A 23198-nucleotide genomic window follows, 5' to 3' on the forward strand; every position below is an offset into this window, starting at 1 on the left:
GAAAGAATTCTTGTGGGTGATATCTTTTATTGGACCAGCTGCATAGTTGGCATAGATATAGACAAGACTGAGAAGAACAGGACATGCTGGTCTGTCTGTCCCAACTGTAGTTGACAAACAAATGAAAATTAGTGTCTTTCAACTGTTCAGCAATTCAGTGTGAGGAGGTTTTAAATAGAATGTGCAATGATCAAAAAAAATGAACCTGACCATAGGTTAGAAGTATTTATGCTTGCAAAATAACATTTCATATAATTGTTTTTTTTTTCTATACTAGCACTTATTGTTATGAAGTTTTAAGTAGGAAGTGGCTTGCAGGAAATTTTGCTGAAGTTCAGTGAAGTGGAAGATGGTGGGGTGGGTGGAAAAGTTAGTGTCCTTTTTGTGCAAGCTACTCATGAGCCACTCCCAGATGAGCATGGAAGTTTGGTTCCCAGGGACAAGTAGTGGTGGTGCATCTGGCATGCTTCTACTTGTCCCCGGGGATCACCCATGCCATGTGTGCTTTGGTGCCTGGCAAGTTATTCTGGGTTGGGTAGGGGAGGCTGGGGCCAGCACTGAGCTGGCCCCAGCAGCCTTACTTGATGGCCTCCCAGGGCTGCAGCAGTGGCAATTCTGCTGCACAAAGCCTGGCCAGCAGCCAGGATACCCAGGGGTCTAAAAAACCTGTGGGGGGAAAACAGGAGCAGTGCACATATGAGCAAGCACACTTTAGCAGCACAGTGAATAAATGTGCAGTATGTGGCGCCACAAACACATCTGTGGTGCCACATACTGCACGGCCATGCTTGTCTAGACATGGCCACGTGTGCTTTTTGTATCTGAGGGGACACTATTCACAACAAGGGTGTCATCAGCTTTGGTAACAACTCTCAAAGGAGCATTTTAGTCATTCTAATGCACAAGTGAACATCACTACAGAACCCAATATATTAATGATCACTTTAAAATGCAATCAATGAATTGGGTCAATGGGTGCATCCCCACAAGTGCACACGTGTAGCTTGCAGCTCCTCAGAGCAGTTTGAGGCACTGCACACTGCACATGCAAGTGTTTGTCATGCTGCTAATTAGCACTAGTGGTTTTTTGGGGTTTTTTTGTTGTGGTTTGGGGCTTTTTTGGACACCTGGAGATTCCAGTGTCCAAAACCACCCCCAAACCACCATTTAAAAAAAATGCAGAGCAGCACAGCACATGGCAGAAGCATGTACTGCCAGAAACCAGAGCCTGGCCAGCCAGAGCCACGCTGGCTGCCAGCCAGGCTCCAAGCAGCCACCACTGCTGTCCTGGGAGGCCCCCAGGACTCCAAGTAAGGCTGCTGGGGCTAGCATCTATGCTGGCCTCAGCCTCCCCTACTCTACCCAAGACAATTTGTCCCACACCAACCCCACATGCAAGGGGCATGCAGAGCAGCAAAAAGCAGCAGCAGAAATTTGTGCTGCTGCTATTTCTATGCCACTGCACACCCCTGCATGTGGGGTCGCATGCCAGAAGGTTATTTTGGTGACTACAGATAATTTGGTTTTGCTTTTTGCTGAAAAATGAGGATCCATATTTTATGGATGTGCTGCCCATATAATGCAGTTCTTTATTCATAATTTGAAGATTTGTGATTATTCTTATGTCAAAATGAAAAGCACTAACTTTTTCAAAAACAATCTAGTTTCAGAAGCAATATATTTCAGTGTTATTCTTTAAGCATTCCAATGCATTCTGTAGCCCTGCTATACTTAACAGATATTTTTAAAGTTTTCAAAAGCTCCGAATTTGCAAGAAGGTAGTTCAGTCAGCTGCTGCTAAAAAAAAGGGGGGTGGGGCAGGAGGGTGTAGGGGTAACTGGTGATGCCTCAGAGTAATCTGCGCTGTCATGCTTGATGTATTTCAGAGGACTTCAGCACTTGGATGTGGGCTCTGGACAGCTGCAACAGAGGGGGAGGGGTGCGTACAGACATGTAGGCACAGCCTGCAGGCAGCCAGGAATGCAGCCCAGCCGTGTGTGGAGTAGTGCCCAGCAGGCAAGTCTGTGAAGGGAAAGAGGAGTGGGAAGAGAATGGGCATAGGGAGAGGCAGATCAAGACCCCCACCGGGGGGAGGGCTCTGGAACTGGGATGGGTTGTGGGACAGAGCCATGGGCAGCTTGCCTATGAGCATGGGGGAGCTCCTGCTGCTGTGGGCACCCTGGGGGAGGCATGGGGGGCACATGCCCCCTAGATTTGTGCACAGGGCAGAGGCAGGCTGCAGCTGTAGGCTGGGGCTCTGCGCCCCACTGCCTTTGTCCTGGGAGCTGCATGTTGGCAGTACTGCATCCCCTGCCCATCCAGCAGTGGGAGGCACAGCACCACATCATGTGGCTCCCAGGGCAATGGCAGCGGGGTGCACAGCCCAACGTACAGCAGCATCCCACCTCTGCCCTGCACACACATCCAGGGGGTATATGCCCTGCATGCCTCCCCGAGAGGTGCTCACAGCAGTGGGAGTGGCCCCCTGAGCCTCTGGATGAGCTGCCCACAGCTCCATCCCGCAACCTACTGTGGCCCCAAGGCCCCATCTGCCCTTGCCCCATTCCCTTACAGTGGGGGTCTTGATCTCACGCTGCTTGCCCTCCCACACATTTACCTGCTGAGCGGTGTCTGTCTGCTCCTCCCAAGCCACAACCCCCCCTGCTCTGCTGCTGCCCCTCACTTCTGACCCACAGTACCCCACATCCTGCCAGGGTATGTGGGAACCTCCCTCCCCAGGCTCCAAACCACCCCCCATGCACCTACAGCTGCCCACACCTTCACAAATTCTCCACCCCACACACACACACCCCACATGCACCACCCAACTGTACAAAGTACCTGAATATTTTTGTGTTACTTTCGAGTTTTTAGCTGTGCAATTAAAATTGTGATTAATTGTGATTAATTTTTTTAATTGCACAACTAATTGTGATAAATTTTTTAAATTGTTTGACAGCTCCACTGTTATTTAATAACCTCCTCCTTTAAGTTTGAGCCACAGTTAAGTCCAGAACAATCAGATCAACTTTCATCTTCTTTCCTGGAAAAGGAAGCACTCTGACTTTTAAGTCTTGAGCATTTTATAGAATTAATTATATATAGGCTAATGGCTACACTAGCATATGTTTCTTGACGGTCTTGAAAGAAGACTGTCTCCTTAGACCCCTTCAGAAAACATTTCTGTTCTGAAGTTCCCAAATCCAAGTGTAATTAATAGGAAAAATGGAAAACTTCTACCATAATGTTTGAAACATTATCAGAAAGAGGAGCTGATTGTGCAAAAAAAATGGGAGACAGATCCAGAAAGTGACAACCAGACATTCCCTAATGAAAATACAAGAGTGGCTCTTAAATCCGCCCTCCTTTGCCCTATCTGAAGTTGTAATTGTTTTCTACAAGTCAGCAGAAAGAACAACTATTCAAATGATCTGTGGCAGAAACTTGGAATCCTTCCTTTTGACACTCTCTCTTCCTATTCTTTTAATGTGTCATTGCCTGAGATAGACTTTTGCCACTTGCAAAACCCATCTGGTTCAAATTCCAGTATTTCTGTAGGTAAAGTTTAAAAAGCTAATAAATTACATCAACTACCACAAGAGCAGTTGACAGATTTCTGCACAAATCCAGCCACTAAGTCCCTGCTGATAGGGGTTGTCATGAGAGTCTAAAGATGTTTAAGTGCATTTTGTTCCTTCAGATGAGGATTTTTAGATCCTTTGGTGTATATTAACAATACAGTAGATGTGAATTATTTGAAAAGAGCTACTGGAGAAGCAAAAAGCAATACCGTAAGCAACAATGATTCTCCTCAACAATTTTTTTCAAGGAGACTAAGACGTTTCAAACCTTGAACAAGAAGCAAAACAATCTTCAATGTTTTCTAGGCCAGTCTTTACATCCCAAGTTCAATACATTTCCCCAGATGTGTGATCTAATTTTAAACCTGTTTTCCTCCCACATTTTTTTTGAGATTAAATATGCCACTTCTTGGAGAACTTGACATCTGTAACAGAAGACAAATTGATTTTTAGAAATTAATCACAGTAAGTATCCAGTAGAATTCAAAACTGTTCTGTCTCCCAGTTCCCTGTCCTATCCTTCATTCAGAGACTTACAGCCTGTCAGGAGATTCTTGCCTTTCTGAAGATACAGGCTTTAGAGGAGGTGCAAAGAATTCGGAAACATTTAATTCCAAATACTTTTGAATCCCAAAGAAGGATGGAGGTCTGTGCTGCGCAGTGAACTTCTTTTATTAGATGATTTACAGTATTTACTCAAATCCAAGATGAGGTCCCCCTACTCCCAGTCAACACAGGAGGGGGAGAAGGGGAAAGCTTAGTCTTAGATTTGAGTACTAACCTTTCCTCCTTCAAGGGTATTACTGCTTGTCAATTCATCACGTGCAGCAATAAGTTCAAAGGAGACATGCAAGTTACTTATTTGTACCAAATTCATCCCTTCTTGTTTAGAATACTACTAAAACTTTACCTCTTGAGAACGTGGGAGAAGGAACCAAGGCAGCAGAGGGCACCATGTTGCCTTTAGCTGCCTTAGTATGTTCAAAAGCATGAGAAGTAGAAAGGGCTTGCAGGCATTCTAATAAGCAGCGCTTTCTGAAATACAGTGGATGTGATGATATGAGTGTGAGGATGTGAATTCCAAGGACAGTTACAAATAACCAATCTCCAGTTACTGATGTTTCCAAAGGTTTAAAAGGCAGGACCCCTTGCCTTTTCTACTGTTAATATAAGAAGGATAATACATTAAAGAATACAGAAATGGGGCATACATCTATGTATTCATATTTGCATATTTTTTTATCTTGTTTTTCCCTCTCCCAATTGCCTTTTGAGAGAGGCACTCCCCTACCAGACTGCAAGCTGGTAACATTTTTGGTTTATGGTTCAACTAAGTTGCCAGTTGCAGGGGGTACATGGGCGACTGTTGCCTCTGGAGTGTGGGGGGGGCACCAGATTGTCAATGGAGGGGGTGAGGGAGTCTCCCAGTGGCAAATCACTGGACAGGGGGGAGGGGGCACTCCCCCTGTGGCCGGTTGCCAAGCCAGTGGTGAAACCAGGAGTGCACTTCTGGTTTTGTGGCTGGTGCTTCCAGGGGGTGCATGGCTAATCTCAGGGGGCCCATGTGCACCCGTGGGCACCCCCTACGCATCGCCAATGGGGCAGGGGGTATTTGTTTTGCAACAACAGCATTAAGCAAGATTTACCTTTTTGCTGTTATACCACTTTGAATGTTAATATACATACCTTTCTTTGTTGTACATGTAGTTATGCACCAGTCATTATATTTCTGATAGAATTTTTTATAACCTGCTTTTGATTCCTCCCCCTCCCCACCATTGCAATCTGAGGATTTTCTGGTTTTACGTATGAAATGATTCATTGTCATCAAATGATGTGCGTTTATAGCGAATTAAGGCTGCGAGGGATCTTAGGAAGCCACCCAGTCCGACCTCTTTCTCAAGGCAGAATCATCCCTGACTAAATCATCCCGGTCAGGTGTTTATCTAAACTATTTGTAAAAAAGCCCAGGGATGGAGATTCCATACCCTCTCTGGCTAGCCTGTTCTAGTGCCTAAACATCCCCAGAGTAAGCAAGTTCTTCCTAATATCCAACCTCAATTTAAGACTGTTATTCCTTGTCCTGTCCTCTGTTGCCAGAGGCCTCTTTCATATATATATACTGCCTCATATGTAGGCACTGTATATTAATGAAAACTAGCTAATATAGATTAGATTGGTCTTGGCCCTAGATGGTAATGTAGAAGTGACCCATCTCAACCCTGTCAATAAGCCAAGGAAAATTTGTGCCCAATTTTGAAAAGTATAGGAACTATTTTTTTCTATGTACTCCTGGGAGCACAAAGTAGGTCAGAATGTTTTTAACATTATTTGAAAACTCTAGGTTTAACCTTGTGAATCATGTTTGTACACCTTACACTGATAACACTTAGACAACCCGCAGCATCCCTAAAAGGATTTCAAGATACCCCAGAGTACCGCAGCACCTTGGTTGAGACTTACTGATCTATATTCTAGCTTCTGCTGCTGCTATTGGAGTTGCACTGGTAACATAGCGTGGACACCCTTCTGTGCCAGTAGAGAGAGAGCGCTGTGGAGTTGTGGGTACTCCATTAGTTGTCCAAATCAACTCCCTAATGATTTTAACAAACGGTTCTTTCATGAATAGCATATAAAACAAGACATCCATTTTCAGACTGTTGTACTACAGGATGTTTATTGAGGCAGAAGAGTATATATTGTGTCTGTTACAACAGAATTACCTATATTTGGGATTTTTAATTTTATATAGAACATACGAATGGATACTCTATTTCTTAAAGAATAGACCAATTTAATTACAGTGGGTGCATCTACATGAGATGCTTTACTGTGCAGTAGAGCAAATTATTGAGTAGTGAGCATCTACATCTACACATGCAGACCCTTACTGTGCTGCAATTTGCTCTACTTGGCAGTTAATTTGTTACCTGCAAGTAGCAAATTAACTGCCAAGTAATTACTGCATAGTTATACAAGTGTAGATGGCAAATTTGCTCCCGGGCAGTAAGAGGTGGGAAACAAGGAAAATGGACTGGAGCCTGGACAGGGACAATGTCCCCCTGTCTGGGCAGCGGGGAGCTCCCAGCCCCCGCTCCGCAATCAAGAACTGCGGGCTGGGAGATCCCTGCATGAGGACAGTTCCCCACCCAGCCTGAAGCTGGCTGGGACCTGCCCCTAACCAAGACAGTTTCTAGCCAGCCCCAGGCTGAATGGGGAAGTCTACACGAGCAGCCTGCAGGTGGCTAGGGACTGGCCTGTTTTAGACAGTCTGCTCTCAAATGAGTGCACATGTAGACTCCTGCCCAGGGTGGGTATACTCTAGAGTAAATTACTCTAGAGTAAAACCATCCAGCAGCATTTGCACGTGAAGACATGCCCAGTGTGAAGGAAAAGTGCATCTCAGCCTTAGTGTAATGTAAGTAAATGCCAAGGACAGTGAAAGGTTGCCTGGCTAAACCAGTTTGACAGTAGTGATGATGGATGTTTTGCTAAGGAATGAAAGTCTAGTTCATGAATAAAGGGTCTCAAAATACAATGACCAAATCACAAACTGGAGTGGGTCATAGGAGAGACCTGTGGTAATTTAGCACAAGGTTTACCAGTAGCTGTGTATTAAGAAAAACAGCTAATTGATTCAGTCTTTGGAGCAAAAATCTTCCAGTGTAGATACCAGTATTTGTTAACCTTAGGAGGCCTGATTCATTCAATCTGTTCTCTTCCTCCTGTGATGTTGTTTACCTAAATCCGTAGGGTACTGTGAAAAAGTTGTGTGTAAATTGCTTTGCTATGAGATCCTGAGATAAGAAGTGCTTCTACGAGTGCACTGTATTATAGATTGTTCCACACTGTATTCCCCAGGTGAAAAACCCAGCCCTTGCTGTACAATTGTGTTGCATTACGATTTCACATTTTAAAAGACCACAATTCATCCTAAAACTTTAAAACACCTTTTAAACTGTTTTAGTCCTCTTTGTGGGGAAAACTGTCCTTGAATATATGAACAAGAGTGAACTGATATAGTGCTTTTTTGCTGAGTTAATTCTGTGGGATGTCAAGGACTGGGGACCCTAAAACCTTAAACATGATTTAAATGTCAGCATTTAGTCATTTCATGGCAGATTTGTTTTAGCAAAGATGTCTAGCTAATGGCATAGCTTGCTTATGGGGCCAGACTTTCCCTCCACACCTCTGATAAAGTACAATTATTTGTTGATGAAAAAAATATAGTGACATACTGAAAACATGAGAACAGTGTAAAAAAGGAATTTAATGTTACTATAGGTAATTAGAAACTACTACATATATTTTATATTTATGTAAAACAATACTAAGAATTTAAATGGATGTTCTGCAGAATTTCTGCTTTGTTTCACAGCACTCATTGAAGGTACAGCCAGCTGCTTGAGGAGCACATAGTGGCTTGATGGTATTTAGCTCAGTAGTACAGTGATGATTATGCTAACATAAAACAATATTGTCAAGTTGTAGTCTCCCTCCTTGCGCATATTTATGTATATGCACAATCTGAGGATAAACTATGGTCACAATAAGAACCATAAATCTAAATCTTCTGACTGCTAGGTGTATCAAGCTGACGCGCAACACCAATCAGTATACCCACTGCATAGGTACTTGCACAGCTAGGTATAGAGATTCTACATGTGACTGCATTTCTGCATACATCTATGCTGCAATCAGGAGACATGACAGCAGCCTAGGGAAACATATGTGAGGTAACAGTTGTGCTTGAAGGACATAGCAGCACAGGTTGTACAAGCACACCAAGGATACTCAGACAGCTGGCCTGCGGTACAGCCTGTCTTCTCTGTTGAAATACCACTCCTCCCTTTACATTGCACTTAAATAGTGTTCTTTAAGGGTTCTGGCAGGTTTTATTTTTGTAGTATGTTATGGGTGGGCACATGTGCACAGCCCCATGGCAGGAATGTAGCAAAGATATCAGAAAGGCGGCCTCCCCAGCTGGTGGAGGTGAAGAATGGGAGGGAATGGGTAGTTAGTTGCTCCTTAGCTCCCCCACACCCCAAGGCTCAGTGACCTGCTTTCCTGATCAGATGTTGCAACTGTGGCAACAGCTGACTGAAACTGAAGACTTCTGCAGCAGCTGCAGGGGCTAATCCAATGGTCTGTGGTATGGGGCTGCCTGCCAGCTGACAATTTTAATGAGCTCCTATTGCTTGAGTACCAAGAGCCCTTTCAAGCTAAAGGTGCAACTGAGGGAATGGCTTGTGTAACACTTTTTTTTAAGTCATACAAAGGATGTCATGGACGCCGGCAAGCGGGAGGTGGGGAACGAATAACTGTTTTTCGTACAGTGCACTTGGCGTAAATTTTCAAGTGCTATTTCAGATCACCTTCATCTCATACCTTTAAACATACTTGATGATTTCACTATGAACAATGCAAGAGTTGCTCGTGGTAAGTGTGAATTCAAAAGATTACCATTTGTCGCTTTGACTACACTTCTGCTTTGGCAAAGTAGATAGAGCTTTTACCTTTTGACAATGGAAAAGTTTACCTGTTCCCACATTTTTTTTGTAAAGGCTTTTTTTGTTCTTTGGCTTTTTATATTTTGAACTGTCTTTTTCAGGAAATGAGCAGGCTATAGCTGTACTTGGAGGCAGTAACTCTGAGGTCATTTGAACAGCTGATTGAGTTTTTGGTGCACATGAGGAAGACCTCTGTGAGAGCATGTGATTTGAGTTCAAAATTGTAGACACTTTAGAGCGTTTAACGGTATCACCAGATGCTCTATGCTGCTTTATGCTTTTTGAGCTGGTCCATTCAAGTGTGCAGAAAGCAGAAGGGCTGGATCTACTTTTTTCTTGATAATCTCCATTACAAACTGTCTGAGGACACACAGATTCGGATGGCCTTGGCTGCTTCAGCTGAAGCATGGGTTTTAAGGAACTGGGTCGACTGCCAACTGGAACAGGGGAAGAGACAGTCAGGTCTTTTATTCTCTCTTTTAATACAGTTAGATGCTGCATTCTTTCCATTTCCAAGAGACGAGATATTAGTTTCACCATAGAGTCTTCTGGAGGTGGATCAGAGAGAGCCTTCCAGTTATCCCATTTTGATAAGGCTAACTTTTGTAAATCCAATTTATTGAAAGGTGATGGAAGAAAATCAGGGTATGAGAATTCTTCATTTTGGCGCTTGTAGGAAGCTGCTTTAGTGTTTTCTGCAGTTTTTGGTCTTAAGTTCAGAGTCATGTTTTTAGCATAAGTTGGAAAAACATCATCTGCCTTTTCACTTTCAGATTCATTACTTTCCTTTGTCAAAAGCTTGTCCTTTGAACTACTTTTTCCTGACATCAAATTCCGCCTGGATACAAATCGTGTATCGTTACTATTACTTTCTGCAGCAGAGTAAGAGCTAGAGGCAATGGCTTCATTTCTGGCCTTGCAAAAATCCCCATCTCCATTTGTCCAGTAGATTCCTAACGCTGCCTGCTCCACTCCTGGATAAGATGCAGTTTGATATTTGTTCATATGAGCCCCCACCAATGTACAATTAAAAGTAAAGAAGTTTAAAGAAATATCTTTTGAGCCGGAGACAGTTTTCACTTCAGGTTTACTGATGTCTCTGGGAGGGAGAAAAAAGAGAGAAAAGGTAGGGTAGTTTTTCATTTGGGGAGTTATAGGAGAAAATGCACCACGTTTAGAAGTCTAATGCTACTGAAGTCCTTAGGAATTTTGACATTGCTTGCCTACCTATAGGTTGAGGATGTAGATGTTAGTCCCCCCATATTACAAGAAGAGCAACAACTGCTGTTCAATTGATATTGAAAGACTAAATTACATCATTGGCTCAATCGTACACAATATATCTGACAGTGAAATAACCCACTTATATGGGAATTTTAATGCTTTCTACAAACTAAGGATCAACTTCTGCTTGCCTAATAAGGAAAGTAGCCTTATTTTTGCAATGAAACAATCAAAATTCACCATTAAAGTATCAAAAGTGGATTTTATTTTTGCTCACTTGAGTCCTGTCCCTTCTATTCTTCTTTCCCCAACACAGACTTTAAGGCCAAACATTCAATCTATGACTTGCCTGTTTTATTGTCACTGAAACGTAATATGAATTTTATCTTATTCCAGGTTCTTTAACTTGTATATCCGAAAGGGAAGTTTAACCCTTAAATTAACAGGAGTTATAGAGTTAGATCCTTCAGGGCTGGAAACTGGCCCTAAAGGAATATTATTTTAAGTGTCTCAAGATCCTTTCCCTACGTAGGGAAGTTTTACCTATTGGTACACTATGAATGGGGGAAAAACTCTCCTCTAAGTCTATCCCAACCATGCAGTTGGTCCAATAAAAGGTATCACCCACAAAAATCCTTGCCTCTTCACCACTGTTCTTCATAGGATCCAAAGCTAGTGCATAGGTTGTTTTTCCAAATAGACTAACTGTGAAACAAATACTAGTGACAAAAATACAGTAAGATTCTCCTCAGAACTCATGGTATGCAACTGCTGATGCTTATAAGTCAACTGTTAGTTTAGTCCTGTTTCATTACATAGCACAGAAGAAAATGTAATGTCACAAACTACCTTTATAGTCAAAATATTAATCTCAGAGGAATGAGTTAAATATACAAGGTATTTAGAGTGAACTAATGATGCAACTACGGTGTAGGAAAAAGGAAGAGCCACTAAGCATATATAACACTGTCCAAGGCTCAGACTTCTAACCATTGTCCTGATATGGCAGGGGTGGGCGATTATTTTGGGCAGAGGGCTGCTTGATGACTTGACGAGCTGTTGGAGGCCACATGGGTAGCCCTGCCCCTTCAGCTGCCCCACCCCCTTGTCACCATCTTGGGACCGGATGTCCCACCCCCTGACCTTTGCCACCAGAAGCCCCGCCCCCTGACCTTTGCCACCTGATGTCCCTCCCCTTGCACAATTTACCAGGTAGCAAGGGGTTGTGACCCCTCTAACATCCTGCCCCAGCAGTGGGGTTTCAGGGGCATCAGACCTCCCCCAGAACTTTCCCCCTACCTATGCCAGCTGGTCCCAAAAGAGGAGGCTCCACCCCCGCTTCTGCTGGCCAGTGCCAACCCAGTTGGGCTTGCCCTGTCCCCAGCAGTACCTGGTAGGCTGGCTTCAGTTTCATGCTGCTCCAGATGGGACAGGCCTGGCCGGGGCTGCACTGGTCAGCAGAAGCGGCAGCGGAGCCGTGTGCCGCTCGGGTCTGACCAGTGCAGGCAGGGGGAAAGTGCAGCTGAGCCCCTGCTGCTCCGGCCAGGCTCATCCCACCCTGAGCAGCACACGGCTCTGCCACCGCTTCTGGCTGGTCCAGACCCGGCCAGGCTCCTCCAGTCCCCAGCAGCACAGGAGTAGCCGACTTCAGCTGCATGCCGCCTTTCCTGGCCGGGTCAGTCCCATCCAGAGCAACGTGGGGCTGAAGCCAGCTTCCCATGTGCTCCTGGGGATGGTGTGAGCCCAGCCAGGTTTGCACCAGCCAGCAGCAGTGCGGAGCCATGTGCTGCTTAGGACTGACCAACACAAGTAGGGGGAAAATGCAGCTGAGCCCCTGCTGCTCTGGTTGGGCTCATCCCATCTCGAGCGGCACAGCTCTGCCGCCACCTCTCCTCCCTGGTGCTGACTGGGTCGGAGCTGTGGCCCAGCTGCTGCTTCCCCTCCCCAGTGCCGGCATGGCCTGAGCAGCACAGCATAGGGAAAGCCTGCCCAGCAGCCGCTTTCCTGGGCTTACCTGCAGGGCAGGGCCCTTCCCAGTCCCATGCAGGAGGCAGAAGCTGGCCAGATACCGTTTCCCCCTCACCAGCACCACAGGTTCTGGCCCAGCCCCCGCCCCTCTCAAGCTGCAAACCTGGCCTAAGCCAGGGGTGGAGCGAGGCTAGCTGGGTCAGGCTGAGGTCAGGGTTGGCTGCCTTGCAACCAGAACCCAAGGAAACAGCCTGAGGGGCTGCAGCTTGTGGCTGGTGCCGCTGGAGGCTTTTAGAGAGGCAGCCGCCATTACCTGGGTTTTGAAGGGGCTCCGCGGGATGGAGGGAAGTGCTTGGCGGGCCGGATCTGGCCCGCAGGCTGTATTTTGCCCACCCTTGCTTTGGGATAATAAAATAAAGTTGATGTGATTCCTGCAAGTAAATGACCCACCATGAACACTGATTTCCTGCAGCTCCTTGGGGTATGTCTTAAAAATGATAATGTATTTCTGAAAGCTGTAACTCAGCTGAGAGAGAAACTGAGATTTGTTGAACCCAACAACTATGAGATAACCCTGATCTGACATTCCTTCCTCTTAACTTTTTTTGTTTTGTCCTCTGGCCACCTGGTCAGCAGTTTAGACCTATCTTTAATAGGACTGAATATCTCTGGAAAAATACAGAGTTGGATTTTAAGTTTGTAACTCAGGGTAATTTCTAGAGGTCAATAATGTGTTGTCAGTATTTTAACAAGGAGTTCCCACAATGTTCCCTTAGCATGTCATAAATCTTATACTCTGGTATGGTGTGTGCGTAGACTGGGGCCTTTGACAGACATTGCATTTATTGTGTAATGAATTGCAACATGCCACACACTTGAGCAATTCATCACATATTTAAAATAGCAAACAAGTCATAAACACGATGACCCAGCCTCAAAGATGCTTGTTAAATGTAGAACATCTTTGTGGCTGGTTTGTATTGCTCTTTATGCAATGAATGTGTGGTATGTTAAACAGTCTTGGATGGGTCTCTCAGCATCTCAGGGTTCACTGCTCTCTGCCCCCTGCGGATGAACTAGCTCATAGGCCCAGTAGTTGTGCTGGTAACCCTGACTGGTTCCAGAGTACAAACCAGGCTATCAAACAGCCTGCAGCTGCTTGCAGGGAGCACAGAGCATGACCCTGCCTCCTCACCTCTGCAGGTGAACCTTGGCTGTGCTTAAAGCCCTGACTGATGCTGAGTCTGTGACCAGCCATTCATCCCATTTCTGTGAAATGGGAATTTCCTCCCTCCTCACCTTACACAGAAGGGTGACAGCTGTGCAAGAAGTGGGGGATACCCCCCATCACTTAAGCCATCCCAGGACTGGGGATGGATCAAGCCATGGCAGCTCTCTCCCACCATTCAAGCTATTCCAGGAACCCAGGATGGGTTGAATGGCACCAGCTCTCCCCCTATCCTGTGCATACCTGTGCCAGGGAATGGGAAGGAACTGCTGTGGATTGAGCCATTCCAAGATGAGTCAAGCTGCAGAGGAATATCTCCCCTCTTCGCAAAGCTTTGGGTTACCCTGGTTCTGTGCAAGGAATTGCGGGGACAGAGACAGAGTGGGGACTGACCCTATGTATTAAATTGCATGCATCCACATAAATTTAAGATTTAAAAACTGGGAGTAGGAGTAACGAGAGGAAACCAGAGGACCTTGTTTATTCTAGACAAAATAATTAACTGGAACACTGAAATTAGTTGACTACTATTTATAACAGAAAAGAAAACGAATGTAACTTTAGGCATGTAATTTGGGACCAGCATGAAAACCATCATTCATCCCTGTTCATGCTGCAGGAGCAAGAAAGAAGAAGACAAACATGATTAATGTACAGCCTGACTGATAGTCTGACCATAACTCTTGGGAACCCTAACAGATGAATTAAAGCCTTTTCTTGTTTTTAATTGAAAACATGTGATAAATATTCTGGAAGTGACAGTGTGTGACAGGATTACTACGCACCTCAGAAGTGTGACAAATGGCAAGTAAGAACCAATGTCTGAGCAGCAGGATCTTAGCCGACTTACTTTAAGCACTTCATTAAGTAGAAGTGGGGAATGAAAAATAAGGACAGTTACACAATGCTTAAAAATTTGCCTCAAAACAAAGTTCTTTAAGGAAAAAAAGGTTTGAGTCTCTTGAAAAAACAAAGACGGATGAAAATATATTGTGTGTGCTGGCCTCAAGCAATAGGGAAAAGCAGCCTAATGGGGCCTTCTGAAGAGCTGTAGCCCCAAGCTCCTTGATTCAAATATTGAGAAAGAGATAAATTTGGAAAATATGTTACAGCATACCTATAAGCAGGAGATGAATTAAGGTAAAACCAAGGCTTTATTTTAGCTGGTAGGAGAGGCAGAGAGAGAAGTTTTAAAAGCTTCAAGACAGTAGATCAACTTTTGAGCTGTCTTACATCCAGTAGACATCACAGAAGTTAAATAAGGGTGTAAGTTGTCTCAGGAATTATCCTTAACCTACCAGGGAAATAAAACCTCATCATGAATCAGTGATTTTCCAATAGCATGTCCTGCAGTGTGGAGAGACTGCGGAGCAGCTGATGAGGGCTGTACTTGTTTCCAGGCTATTAAACTTCATTAAAGCCACATTCGGTACCTTCCTAACATTACTTTTCCACTGGAACAAATGCAGCAGCTACTAAAAGGGGATCAAAAGTGTCAATAAAACTATTACCATGTAACCTATACAGTGAAAATATCTGAAAAGCCCTGATAATGTTTATCATCAGGTATCTTCTACTAGGTGACTGAGAAGCCCTCACAGTATCTTTCTCAGGATCCTTGCCCTAGGGCTTTCCAAAAAGTATGGAAAGATTAGGGGTTTAAAGGATTTATTAAATGAAAAGGCAACAGAGGCACAGACAAAGGGAAATACTTGGCAGAAGCAGTTTCTTCAGACGGTGCTTTCAGACTCTTCCTACAGATAACAAGACATGTTCTTCCTCAGTGATGAGTAGATTAATGAAAATTAAATTTCATACTTATTTGTCCCCAAACCTATATATGTCTTTAGTTTTTACTAAATGAGGATAACTGGTAATAAAATACTTTCTGGGTAATTTTTCAAATATAGCAAAAATATTTATAGCAATTACAGGTTCCCCTCAGAAGTATTAAGTTCAGCTAAGCACTACTAGAAAATAACTAAAAGAATCTTTCTGAGTCCTCACTGGGTACATCTACACGAGGCACTTTACTGCACATTAGACTAGTACACAGAAAAGCATCACCATCTACATGTGTGCAGGACCTGCTGAGCAGTAAATTAGGCTAATGCGCCTAGGTTTGCTAATACCAAAAAAAAATACAGGAACTAGATTAACCATGCATTACATACTATGCAGTAGTGCATGTGTAATACTGATGAGGAACAATTTACTCCTGGTCAGCCTAGGCAGCAAGGAGCCACAGGAGGCAGGGGAGACAGAGGAGGGGTTATTGTCTGCAGCTCCAGTGTGGAGCTTGGGAATCACAGCCTTGCTCAGTGGTGCTGGCTTGGGGCAATGCCCCGTGGCTGAGTGGCAGCAGCGCCCTGAGCCCTCCCCTCCCTTTGCTTTGCTTGCTCTGTCTCCAGTCCCAGCACTGCTTAGCTCTCAGCTCCCTGCAGGCACAGGCAGGTAGCGGGAGCCAACTGGGGGTGTGCTGTGTGGGCAGTGGCTAGGCTGAGGGAACAAGGAAGCTCTCTGTCCCTGGTGACAGAGCTCCCCCATCCTGGTGCTGCTCAGTTCCCAGCTCCTGGGGGAGCCAGAAGCTGAGCAGTGCTGGAACCAGGGGCAGAGAGCTCCTCCAACCCCTCAGCAAGCAAAGTGAAGGGAGAGCTCAAGGCACTGCTCCCGCTTGGCCATGGAGCATCACCCCAAGCCAGCACCGCCAAGCCAGGCTGCAATCCTGAGCACCAAGAGGCTGGAAGCTGTCCCCAGCTCCAGGACAGCTACTGCCCTGCTTCCCAGAGCCGAGGCCTGACCCCTGTACCCCCTGCCTGCCTGGGGCTGGTACCAAAGGAGCCTGGAGCTCCCCCGGTAAGGTGGGGCAGAGGGCCAGAAGCAGTTCTGGACTCAACTGGCCCTGTTAGGAGTAAATTTGCTCCCAATGCAGGGATACATGTAGATGCGTTCCCAGGTGCAGTTTACTGGGCCTTATTTTAATGCACAGTAACTTTAAGGTACATTAAATGCATATGTATATGTGCCCACCAGTGCTGAAATTCAGAGTCAATTTATTTGGTATACCCAAAACTACATGGCAACAAAACAAGGAAGCCTAATTAGGTGGTCAGTTCTACCTATTAAGAAGCACATTTTTCAGGTTTTTTGTTTTTTCTTTACTTTTTCAGCTGTTCACAATCTGGCACTTCTGCTATCTCCTCTGCCCCAGAAAATAAAGAATTGACCAGTTTAACAACGGTCATCTTATCAGCTGAGAAGAGAAGAGATGATAAGCTACTGTCATTTATAGTCTGTCCTGCAACAACTGTGCACTGGACCCCAATCATTGATGTTTGGGAATGGTTCAATTGTTACATGTGGCTGCACCTGAAAATACAACTGAGCAAAGACAAGTTTCATGGACTTTATGACCATGAAGAGACTAGATCAGTCAGTCTAACCGCCCATATACCACAAATCATTAGTTTTCACCCACTTCGCTTGATATTGAACCCAATATAATGCCCAGAACCCCTGGAACTGTGATGTGATGAGAAATGCGCAGATGATTCTTATGAAGAGATCCATCCTGTGTCAGAAGGTTAAAAAAAAAACCCTCTGGCAATATGAGCTGAGGAAAAACTCTTTCTGGACCGCAAACCTGGAAATCAGTTTGACCTTGAGTATGCAGGCAGACCCATCAGTCCAGACCTCCACCTGACTCAAGAAGTCTACGGGCCAACGAGAGGCTATTCTAATTATTCCCTATTTTGTATTTGTGCATTTGATTTGTCTTTCTTAAATGTTATACTTTGTACTTGTCTTTACTGAATTTCATCTGGTTGATTTTGAACATTTTTTTCCCCAACTTTTCACGATAATTTTCAAGTCTGATCTTGCCCTCCAAAGTCCTTGAAACTCCACCCAGCTTAGCATCACCTGCACTTTAAGGGCAGAATTACATTTCCCTGCTGTGTGCCTACATGACAGTATTCTAGTTATGTAAGTGGTGTTTTTGACACTTAAACACCTGCACTGTGGTCACATAAGCATGTGTGAGCAGACTGACTGTGAGCAGTAGGCCATATACTGGCCAGGCAGGTGTACAGCTACATATGCTTGGCTATTCTGGACATGCAAGTGTGCATCAGTCACAAAAGTGTAGCCAGACAGAAATGCATGACTAACAGTGTGGGTGGAATATAACAGGGTTGTCTGTCTGTAGCAGGACACTAAGGTGCCTGCTACTGGAGGCAGTGTTACGAGCTCAGCTGCCAATCACCAGGGCAGCACAGGTGCAGGTTGCCGTGACAACCAGTCTGGTCAGCTGACCGGAAGGGGACAGGGCCTGGCCTTTATAAACAGCATAGGCCGAGGCCCGAGGCCAGCCCTCTTTGGCTGCCAAGGAGGTAGGAGGTCAAGAAAACCCCGATGGGGATGTATATGGAAACAAGCCAGGTTGGCTGGGAATTTATGTTATAGCCCAGGGGTTTTGTGCTTATGGTTTTGGCTGTGTCACCGGAGCATAGGGTGAGGCTGTAGGGATTGGAGGAGGCCTCAGTGGGGTGTCCCGACCCTGGCCCCAGGGTGGGCGATTATCAGGAGGAGCCCCAGTGGGGCATGAGACCCAGGAAAGGGGTCTGGGGCCAGGTAAGGCTGAGGCCGCCTGAGCCCAATTGGGAGGAGCCCAGTGGGTGTAGGACCCGAGGAAGGGGTCTGGGGGCCAGGTAAGGCCGAGGCCGATTGAGCCCCGAGGGCGAGAAGCACGAGCAAGGCCTGAGTGCGGGCGGGGAGCGTGAGAGACACGAGACAGGCCCCAGTGGGGCACTGTCTGTACGAGGGAAGCCCTGGGAGGGGGACGAGCTTATTGGGGAGCCCCAGGAGGGGGGCCAGCTTATTGAGGCCCCAGTGCGGCGAGGGCCATGAGAGAAGTGGGGGGGGCACCTGTGACAGCAAGGCAGGCACCGTGCCAAGGAGGGCAGGAAGGCAGCCTCCCATTAATGAGATAGAGGGTGTGTTCAAGACCCGATTTGGCACGGAAGGTAGGGGCGCTAGGGGAGGTCACGGACCCCCAGGCCCCGTCCTGCCACACTGTCCCTTTAAGGAATATGTCAGCCCTGAGGGTGCGTTCTTCAGTGAAATGGCTCTGGAGGAAAGGGGGCCTTTCTTCTGGCATATTCCTTTGCTTGTAATGGGACAAAAGCTTTGCACTGCTCTTCATCTATTTTGTCCAATGACTAGTAAATGCAAGGGACAGTGGCTCAGCTTTGAAAGGAGGACTGGAGAAGGAACTGGAAAAATGCTTAATGTGTGATGTGGTGGTTTGACCACCATGCTGGAAAGTCAGAGAGACATGTTAAAACACACTGTGGGCCTAGGTCTGCTTCCTAGTCAATTTTCCTAACCACTCAGTTACTGGGGCTAAAACAGAAGAGGGTCTGCCTGTTCCCCGTGCTTACACTCACGAATGTACAGCTAGAATGTATTCCTGCCCAACCAGTCTTGAGAGTACCCGTGTTCAGTCTACATGCACATGTTTATGTGTTTATAGTGCTGGCATAAATGCTCCAAATGCCTAAGTATGTGGCTAGAAAACTGTAATTCATCAACTTCATAGTTTTTTTTTTTTTCCATTACTGAGAACATACTGTGTTCTGCAGCAGTTTAATTATAACTTATTTAGTGAGGTTTTGTATGCAAGTGTAAAATGAGGAGCTTTTTTCACATTATGATTGGGAGGGAGTGGGGAGATTCTTATGTTTGAATAAATATGGTACATGTCCCTAGTTGCTTATGGCAGTGGGGCAGTGTCTAAAGCCTTACTAAACTGAAGGTATCACATCTACATTTCTCTCTTTTCCATTAAGCCAGTTATCCTGGCAAAAAAAAGGAGATTAGACTAGCTTGATCCAATTGGTTCTTGATAAAGCCAGGTTGGCTGTATTTTGTTTTATTAAGGTAGTCACAAGAGGAAGATACTCCAAGAAACTTCTCTAAATCACCAGATATGCCTCTAAGTACAGCTGCTGCTCCTTCTAGAATATCATTAGGTCTTAATCCTACAAAGAGTTAGATTTATGCATAACTTTACACACCTGTCTTTACGTACATTGGGTGCATCTATACATGCTCTTTACTGCAATTAGCTCTGCAGTAAAGTGTCACTGTCTACTTGTGTGCCAGTATTAGGTTGCAGTAAATATTAACTCCACCATAGGATAGTACTGTCAGGGATAGTACTATCTTACAGCAGAGTAATTAAGTGCAACGAAATGCATGTGCAGACAGTGTCAGGGACTGGCTGGGGCACGAAGGTGATAAAGTATGGGGGCTGCCTGCTGCACGGTTCTGTACTTTGGCTCCCCCTGCCCCAGCTAGCCCCTCTGCCACTCAACACCGCCCCCTGGAGCTCAAGGCTGACCTCCCAACCTGCTGTCAGCCTGGAACTGCTCTATCCTGCTCAAACTGCTGCTGTCCCAGGCGCATGTGTAGACACTGTGCAAGGGAGCAGGTGACCCTGGCTCAAACTGCTCCAGAGTTTATCGCATTGTGTTAATTTCACATATAGATGCACCCAATGCCTTGGACAATGAAATTATCCACGTTCTTGTCTCTTTGTAGGATCAGGACTTAATTTTACAGCAACTTCAGCAACTGCTGTCCTTTTCTTGTTCAAACATATTAAGTTAAATATAAAGTTAAAACAGTCAAATGTTAGAAGTGAAAATTGGAACCAATGTCATTCACACCTAGCTTACCCTAAGAAACAGGGTGACTAAAGGAATGGTGTTCTTTAAGGTGGAAAGGAAAGAGTAGGTCTTAGATAGATGGGAAGGAGGAATTCCAGTATGGAGAAAAAATTAAATTTCCTCTTGTATAGTCTTATTCCATGGAATTGGCAGAGTATATACAGGATTAATTGGAAAAAATAATGTTAATAACATTAATAAATTACATCCCAAGATGGCAAAAAAACATCCTTTGGGTATAACAAAAGAGAAAATAATTGTGTTCCAGAAGATATTAAAAACACTTACCTGAACATCATACTTTCCAAGTTCTCAAAGTTACTTTATTTTAATTAAATTATCTGTATATTAATCCATAAATCCCCTTTGAACTTGGATGTTAGAAATCATATAAGATGATAATTAACCAGTAGTATAAAATTCCACAGTGTGCTAAATGCTTGTCTTAGCAAGCAGTGCTTTCACTTGTTCAGCTTGCTTGGACATGGGCAAACAAATTCTGTTCTAATTAAATTGTTTGAAGAATTAAATGTGTTACCTGTTCACAGTAGCATTGACTTGATTATGTGTATATCCCCAGGAATTAAATGTCCCTTCCTTGTTATTATTTTGACTTAGCTGCAAAAAAGAAAAAACATTTCTATAAAAATACTACTAATATAAGTTTTATAATGTGCTAAGATTGAAAATAAAAAAACAAACAAATCCCACCTGCGTTCTTCTACTTGTATTCTTTGACAATCTAAGATCTGCCAGTAGTTCCACTAGGCTTTTGTAAGAGTCCTGTAAAACAGATCAACCACAGTATTTACTCCGTGTAAAAGTACTTTTTCCAGACATGATCATCTATTTCTCTTGGGTATTTTGATCTAAGTTTTCCTTGGTTTTAACTATGCAACCCCACTGACTTCACTGGGCTGAATTTGGTTTTTAACAAAGTATTTAAAATGCTTTGTGTGAAGAATTTGCGCGTGTTAAAAATGCGGGCTAGAGAAGTGGTTCTCAACCTTTTTTGTACCAGGACCCATCTGTAAACATCAATGGCCAGTCCCAACCCAGTGCCCCTCACTCCTGACCTGCTACCTCCCACCCCAGGCCCCAGCCCTCTGGTATGTGGAGCAGGGGGTGGGTGTGTGGGGCAGAGGGGTGGGCCCAAGTAGCCCTGTGCAGGCTGAAACCCTGACAACCTGTGAGAAAAAAGCCCAAGTAGCCCTTTGCAGGCTGAAACTCTGACCCTGAAACCTGTAAGAAAAAAGCCACTGTTTCCCACTTTTTTCTCCTTTAAAGAAGAATCCATTTTTAAAGTTTGTTGACTCTCCTTATGCCTAAAGAAGGGTGTTTGTAACCAAAAGCTTACAAAGAACAATTTTTTCAACTATTTAGTTGGTCTAATAAAAGATATCACATCTACCCAAAGAACCTTGTCTGCCTATTTCCTTAGACCAACATGGCTACAACCAACAATCCATTTTTAAAGTCTGTTTGCGACCCTTTCATATATTCTTGTGACCCACCAGTTGAGAAATGCTCTGCCAGAGCACACTGGCAGTCGTGTTCAGAAGGAAATGCTCCTCTCTGGGTGTGTCTACGTGAGCCATTTTACTGCACAGTAAACTTATCTACTGCACAGTAAAGTGTTACTATCTATACACACACACCATTTACTACACAGTAAATTAGTCTACTGAGAGGACTGCTGTGCTTCTGGATCAGCTCCCAATCAGCCCCAGGCTGGGCAGGGATTTCCACTTGGGACAGGTCCAGGCCATACCCCAGCTGCTCAGGGAAATCCCTGTCCAGCAGGAGGCTGGCTAGGAGCTGCCCCAGAAACAGGACAACTCCCAGCCAGCCCCTGGCTGAACACAGAAGCCCCACTGGACATTAGGCTTGTTCCCATGTTCGGGGGCTGGAAAAGCAGTGCAGTGGCAGCTGTCTCCCCTGCACATCAGGACCCCTCCCAATGTATATGGGCCAAAGAGTTAGCTGCTCCTGCAGCTGGCAGAGCTCTCCTGGCCCTGTGAGCCTGGGACTGGCTCTGTACACCCTGCCAGCCCCTGGGCTAGCACCTCAGGGGAGCCTGGAGTTCCCCCTAGCTACTGCAGGGGACCAGAGCAGGGTAGGAGCAACCCTGTCCTGGGCTGCTCCCACTGGGAACAGATTTGCTCCCAACAGGATGCTGGTAAAAACATGCTCCCAAGTAAGGCTTACCGTACAGTGGGTGTGTCTACACATGCACCATTACTGCGCAGTAACTTAGGTTACTGCGCAGTACAGGCTTGTGTCTACATGTGTGCACACATACTGCACAGTAACTATGGAGACTTAGGCCAACTTGATGCTACACCTACATGATGCAGGTAACAAATTTGTTTGAGCAGTTACTGTGCAGTGAGGCATGTGTAGACACCTTATTGTACAGTAAACTGTTAGTGTGGACTGACTTGGGACTAATTTTAGTCCCAAGACAGTCCACACGCAGCGTTACTGTGCTTTAACACTTGCATGTGTGGACACCAGTGTAAAAGCTGCTTACTGTGCAGTAAATACATGTGTAGACATGCTTAGTATGTTACTGTACAGTAACACTTTATAGGATTAATAGCATGTGCAGACATGCCTTCTGGGTAGCAGGGCTAAAATTGCTTCATCCTAGAAGTTTCCATCTTCATCCAGTTTTAGACTCTGAAGTCTTGTGAAACTTGTGGGTAGACAGATCCCTGACTTGGTGTGCCCGGCACCCCGCGCTGCAGCCACCTGCCAGCCTGGCAGCGGGGCCGGGTTACAAGCTGGTGCTGAGCGCCGGTAGGGGGGAGGGGAGAAAGCAGCCCCTCCCCACCCCACGCCTGGTGCCCTGTGCTGCAGCTGCTTGCAGCCTGCCTGGGGCTGCGAGCAGCTGCAGCGTGGGGCACCGGCCATGGGCGGGGAGGGGCCACTTCCCCCCACCTGTGCTCCTTCC

At 45.4% G+C, this 23198-nt stretch overlaps 1 protein-coding gene across 1 annotated transcript in view; it reads right to left on the bottom strand.

The window, feature by feature from the left end:
- Positions 1-8254: 8254 nt before the first annotated feature.
- The window catches only part of FAM217A (family with sequence similarity 217 member A), a 23866-nt gene continuing 8922 nt past the window's right edge, over positions 8255-23198 (bottom strand). Inside the window, exons 4-6 of the mRNA XM_019518627.1 lie at positions 20954-21025; positions 20781-20860; positions 8255-10190 (exon numbers count right to left, since the gene is read on the bottom strand). Coding sequence (XP_019374172.1) covers positions 9041-10190; positions 20781-20860; positions 20954-21025 — 1302 coding nt within the window. The 3' untranslated portion in view covers positions 8255-9040. The remainder of the gene's footprint in view (positions 10191-20780; positions 20861-20953; positions 21026-23198) is intronic.

The sequence above is a fragment of the Gavialis gangeticus genome, unplaced genomic scaffold (genome assembly GCF_001723915.1).
Source record: "Gavialis gangeticus isolate Ggan-Ray unplaced genomic scaffold, GavGan_comp1, whole genome shotgun sequence".
Lineage (NCBI taxonomy): Eukaryota > Metazoa > Chordata > Crocodylia > Gavialidae > Gavialis > Gavialis gangeticus.